Source organism: Lampetra fluviatilis, chromosome 4 (assembly GCF_964198595.1).
Source record: "Lampetra fluviatilis chromosome 4, kcLamFluv1.1, whole genome shotgun sequence".
In the NCBI taxonomy this organism is placed as follows: domain Eukaryota; kingdom Metazoa; phylum Chordata; class Hyperoartia; order Petromyzontiformes; family Petromyzontidae; genus Lampetra; species Lampetra fluviatilis.
This window is the reverse complement of record NC_136278.1, coordinates 17,631,285-17,637,284: the sequence shown is the minus strand read 5'-3', so window position 1 is coordinate 17,637,284 and position 6,000 is coordinate 17,631,285. Positions and strand designations below refer to the sequence as shown.

At 60.6% G+C, this 6,000-nt stretch overlaps 1 protein-coding gene across 2 annotated transcripts in view; it reads left to right on the top strand.

The window, feature by feature from the left end:
• Nucleotides 1–307: 307 nt before the first annotated feature.
• LRPAP1 (LDL receptor related protein associated protein 1) overlaps nt 308–6,000 on the top strand; it is a 133,323-nt gene continuing 127,630 nt past the window's right edge. Inside the window, exon 1 of one of the 2 annotated variants that reach the window (XM_078855680.1) lies at nt 308–588. In XM_078855680.1, coding sequence (XP_078711806.1) covers nt 508–588 — 81 coding nt within the window. In that variant the 5' untranslated portion in view covers nt 308–507. Of the gene's footprint in view, nt 649–6,000 lie in introns of both variants that reach the window. The other variant, XM_078855679.1, reaches the window with a different exon arrangement.

The window sequence follows — 6,000 nt, the reverse complement described above, 5'->3', positions numbered from 1 at the left end:
TGAGGCTGAGTCGACCAGAAAGCCGGGTCGCCAGGTTCGTAACCGCTGCACTACCGTTCCACACGTGTCAATTCACAGACTGACACACACGCATCCGGCCCATTCATTCTCGCCATGATGTCAGCACATTCCCCTTGACGTCTGCACGCTTCCCATGACGTCATTTGTGCGTGGGTGGGGGGTGAGCGATGACGTCCACACCCTCCTCCCCATTGACCCGCTCGCCCACAGAGCAAGGATCGCAACGGGCGATGTCATTGCCCGCGCCGGATGCGACGACCATCTTGTTTAGTTCACGGATTGCAGTGGGAGCGGGTGGCCATCTTGTTTAGTTCAAGGCCGCATCCAGCGGTGCGCGACGCGATTCGGCGATTCACCCTTGGGGGGTCTCGCATCGCAGACGCGGCGCCCAGCTGCACTGTATCGCTCTTGGTGTGCATGCCGCAGCGTGTTCGCGAATTTGTTGTGGATTGAGTCGGCGAGGTAGAGTAGGCAGTCACGCGAGGGATGAGAGCGAGAGACGCGGAGGCGATGCGGTTCGTGGCGATGGCGTTGGTGATGGTGGCGTGCGCAAGTTGCGGGGCAGACGTGAGTCCTGGGGAGTTCCGAGTGGCGAAGATCGAGCAGGCGTGGAACAAAGCGCAACGCGTGAGGAGCTTGCACCACCATCACTCCTCGCCACCGTCACTATTCACTCCCCACCATCACTCTTCACTCCCCACCATCACTCCCCACCATCACTCCTCACCATCACTCCCCACTTCCCACCATCACTCCTCACCATCACTCCTCACTCCCCACCATCACTCCTCACCATCACTCCCCACTTCCCACCATAACTCCTCACCATCACTCCTTTCTCCCCACCATCACTCCCCACCATCACTCCTCACTCCCCACCATCACTCCCCACCATCACGCCTCACTCCCCACCATCACTCCCCACCATCACTCCTCACTCCCCACCATCACTCCCCACCATCACTGCCCACCATCACTCCCCACCATCACTCCCCACCATCACTCCCCACCATCACTCCCCACCATCACTCCCCACCATCACTCCCCACCATCACTCCCCACCATCACTCCCCACCATCACTCCCCACCATCACTCCCCACCATCACTCCTCACTCCACCACCATCACTCCACACTTTCGCTCCTCACTCCCCACCATCACTCCCCACCATCACTCCCCACACCCCACCATCACTCCCCACCATCACTCCCCACCATCACTCCCCACCATCACTCCCCACCATCACTCCCCACCATCACTCCCCACCATCACTCCCCACCATCACTCCCCACTTTCACTCCTCACTCCCCACCATCACTCCCCACCATCACTCCCCACCATCACTCCCCACTTTCACTCCTCACTCCCCACCATCACTCCCCACCATCACTCCCCACCATCACTCCCCACCATCACTCCCCACCATCACTCCCCACCATCACTCCCCACCATCACTCCCCACCATCACTCCTCACTCCCCACCATCACGCCTCACTCCCCACCATCACTCCCCACCATCACTCCCCACCATCACTCCGCACCATCACTGCCCACCATCACTCCCCACCATCACTCCCCACCATCACTCCCCACCATCACTCCCCACCATCACTCCCCACCATCACTCCTCACTCCCCACCATCACTCCCCACTTTCACTCCTCACTCCCCACCATCACTCCCCACACCCCACCATCACTCCCCACCATCACTCCTCACCATCACTCCCCACCATCACTCCCCACCATCACTCCTCACTCCCCACCATCACTCCCCACCATCACTCCTCACCATCACTCCCCACTTCCCACCATCAATCCTCACCATCACTCCTCACTCCCCACCATCACTCCTCACCATCACTCCCCACTTCCCACCATAACTCCTCACCATCACTCCTCACTCCCCATCATCACTCCTCACCGTCACTCCTCACTCCCCACCATCACTCCTCACCATCACTCCTCTCTCCCCACCATCACTCCCCACCATCACTCCTCACTCCCCACCATCACTCCCCACCATCACGCCTCACTCCCCACCATCACTCCCCACCATCACTCCTCACTCCCCACCATCACTCCCCACCATCACTGCCCACCATCACTCCCCACCATCACTCCCCACCATCACTCCCCACCATCACTCCCCACCATCACTCCCCACCATCACTCCTCACTCCACACTTTCGCTCCTCACTCCCCACCATCACTCCCCACCATCACTCCCCACACCCCACCATCACTCCCCACCATCACTCCCCACCATCACTCCCCACCATCACTCCCGACCATCACTCCCCACCATCACTCCCCACCATCACTCCCCACCATCACTCCCCACCATCACTCCCCACCATCACTCCCCACTTTCACTCCTCACTCCCCACCATCACTCCCCACCATCACTCCCCACCATCACTCCCCACCATCACTCCCCACCATCACTCCCCACCATCACTCCCCACCATCACTCCTCACTCCCCACCATCACTCCCCACCATCACGCCTCACTCCCCACCATCACTCCCCACCATCACTCCCCACCATCACTCCGCACCATCACTGCCCACCATCACTCCCCACCATCACTCCCCACCATCACTCCCCACCATCACTCCTCACTCCCCACCATCACTCCCCACTTTCACTCCTCACTCCCCACCATCACTCCCCACACCCCACCATCACTCCCCACCATCACTCCTCACCATCACTCCCCACCATCACTCCCCACCATCACTCCTCACTCCCCACCATCACTCCCCACCATCACGCCTCACTCCCCACCATCACTCCTCACTCCCCACCATCACTGCCCACCATCACTCCCCACCATCACTCCCCACCATCACTCCCCACCATCACTCCTCACTCCCCACCATCACTCCCCACTTTCACTCCTCACTCCCCACCATCACTCCCCACCATCACTCCCCACACCCCACCATCACTCCCCACCATCACTCCCCACCATCACGCCTCACTCCCCACCATCACTCCCCACCATCACTCCCCACCATCACTCCCCACCATCACTCCTCACTCCCCACCATCACTGCCCATCATCACTCCCCACCATCACTCCCCACGATCACTCCCCACCATCACGCCTCACTCCCCACCATCACTCCCCACCATCACTCCTCACTCCCCACCATCACTCCTCACTCCCCACCATCACTCCCCACCATCACTCCTCACTATCACTCCTCACTCCCCACCATCACTCCCCACCATCACTCCTCACTCCCCACCATCACTCCCCACTTAAACTCCTCACTCCCCACCATCACTCCCCACCATCACTCCCCACACCCCACCATCACTCCCCACCATCACTCCCCACCATCACTCCCCACCATCACTCCCCACCATCCATCACTCCTCACTCCCCACCATCACTCCCCACCATCACGCCTCGCTCCCCACCATCACTCCCCACCATCACTCCCCACCATCACTCCCCACCATCACTCCCCACCATCACTCCCCACCATCACTCCTCACTCCCCACCATCACTCCCCACCATCACTGCCCACCATCACTCCCCACCATCACTCCCCACCATCACTCCCCACCATCACTCCTCACTCCCCACCATCACTCCCCACTTTCACTCCTCACTCCCCACCATCACTCCCCACCATCACTCCCCACCATCACTCCCCACCATCACTCCCCACCATCACTCCCCACCATCACTCCCCACCATCACTCCCCACCATCACTCCTCACTCCCCACCATCACGCCTCACTCCCCACCATCACTCCTCACTCCCCACCATCACTCCCCACCATCACGCCTCACTCCCCACCATCACTCCTCACTCCCCACCATCACTGCCCACCATCACTCCCCACCATCACTCCCCACCATCACTCCCCACCATCACTCCTCACTCCCCACCATCACTCCCCACTTTCACTCCTCACACCCCACCATCACTCCCCACCATCACTCCCCACACCCCACCATCACTCCCCACCATCACTCCCCACCATCACGCCTCACTCCCCACCATCACTCCCCACCATCACTCCCCACCATCACTCCCCACCATCACTCCTCACTCCCCACCATCACTGCCCATCATCACTCCCCACCATCACTCCCCACCATCACTCCCCACCATCACTCCCCACCATCACGCCTCACTCCCCACCATCACTCCCCACCATCACTCCTCACTCCCCACCATCACTCCTCACTCCCCACCATCACTCCCCACCATCACTCCCCACCATCACTCCTCACTATCACTCCTCACTCCCCACCATCACTCCCCACCATCACTCCTCACTCCCCACCATCACTCCCCACTTTCACTCCTCACTCCCCACCATCACTCCCCACCATCACTCCCCACACCCCACCATCACTCTCCACCATCACTCCCCACCATCACTCCCCACCATCACTCCCCACCATCACTCCCCACCATCCATCACTCCTCACTCCCCACCATCACTCCCCACCATCACGCCTCGCTCCCCACCATCACTCCCCACCATCACTCCCCACCATCACTCCCCACCATCACTCCCCACCATCACTCCTCACTCCCCACCATCACTCCCCACCATCACTGCCCACCATCACTCCCCACCATCACTCCCCACCATCACTCCCCACCATCACTCCCCACCATCACTCCTCACTCCCCACCATCACTCCCCACTTTCACTCCTCACTCCCCACCATCACTCCCCACCATCACTCCCCACCATCACTCCCCACCATCACTCCCCACCATCACTCCTCACTCCCCACCATCACTCCCCACCATCACGCCTCACTCCCCACCATCACTCCCCACCATCACGCCTCACTCCCCACTATCACTCCCCACCATCACTCCCCACCATCACTCCCCACCATCACTCCCCACCATCACTCCCCACCATCACTCCTTACTCCCCACCATCACTCCCCACCATCACTGCCCACCATCACTCCCTACCATCACTCCCCACCATCACTCCCCACCATCACTCCCCACCATCACTCCTCACTCCCCACCATCACTCCCCACCATCACGCCTCACTCCCCACCATCACTCCCCACCATCACTCCCCACCATCACTCCTCACTGCCCACCATCACTCCCCACCATCACTCCTCACCATCACTCCCCACCATCACTCCCCACCATCACGCCTCACTCCCCACCATCACTCCCCACCATCATTCCCCACCATCACTCCCCACCATCACTCCTCACTCCCCACCATCACTCCTCACTCCCCACCATCACTCCCCACCATCACTCCTCACTCCCCACCATCACTCCCCACCATCACGCCTCACTCCCCACCATCACTCCCCACCATCACGCCTCACTCCCCACTATCACTCCCCACCATCACTCCCCACCATCACTCCCCACCATCACTCCCCACCATCACTCCCCACCATCACTCCTTACTCCCCACCATCACTCCCCACCATCACTGCCCACCATCACTGCCCACCATCACTCCCTACCATCACTCCCCACCATCACTCCCCACCATCACTCCCCACCATCACTCCTCACTCCCCACCATCACTCCCCACCATCACGCCTCACTCCCCACCATCACTCCCCACCATCACTCCCCACCATCACTCCTCACTCCCCACCATCACTGCCCACCATCACTCCCCACCATCACTCCTCACCATCACTCCCCACCATCACTCCCCACCATCACGCCTCACTCCCCACCATCACTCCCCACCATCATTCCCCACCATCACTCCCCACCATCACTCCTCACTCCCCACCATCACTCCTCACTCCCCACCATCACTCCCCACCATTACTCCCCACCATCACTCCTCACTCCCCACCATCACTCCCCACTATCACTCCTCACTCCCCACCATCACTCCCCACCATCACTCCCCACCATCACTCCCCACACCCCACCATCACTCCCCACCATCACTTCCCACCATCACTCCCCACCTTCACTCCCCACCATCACTCCCCA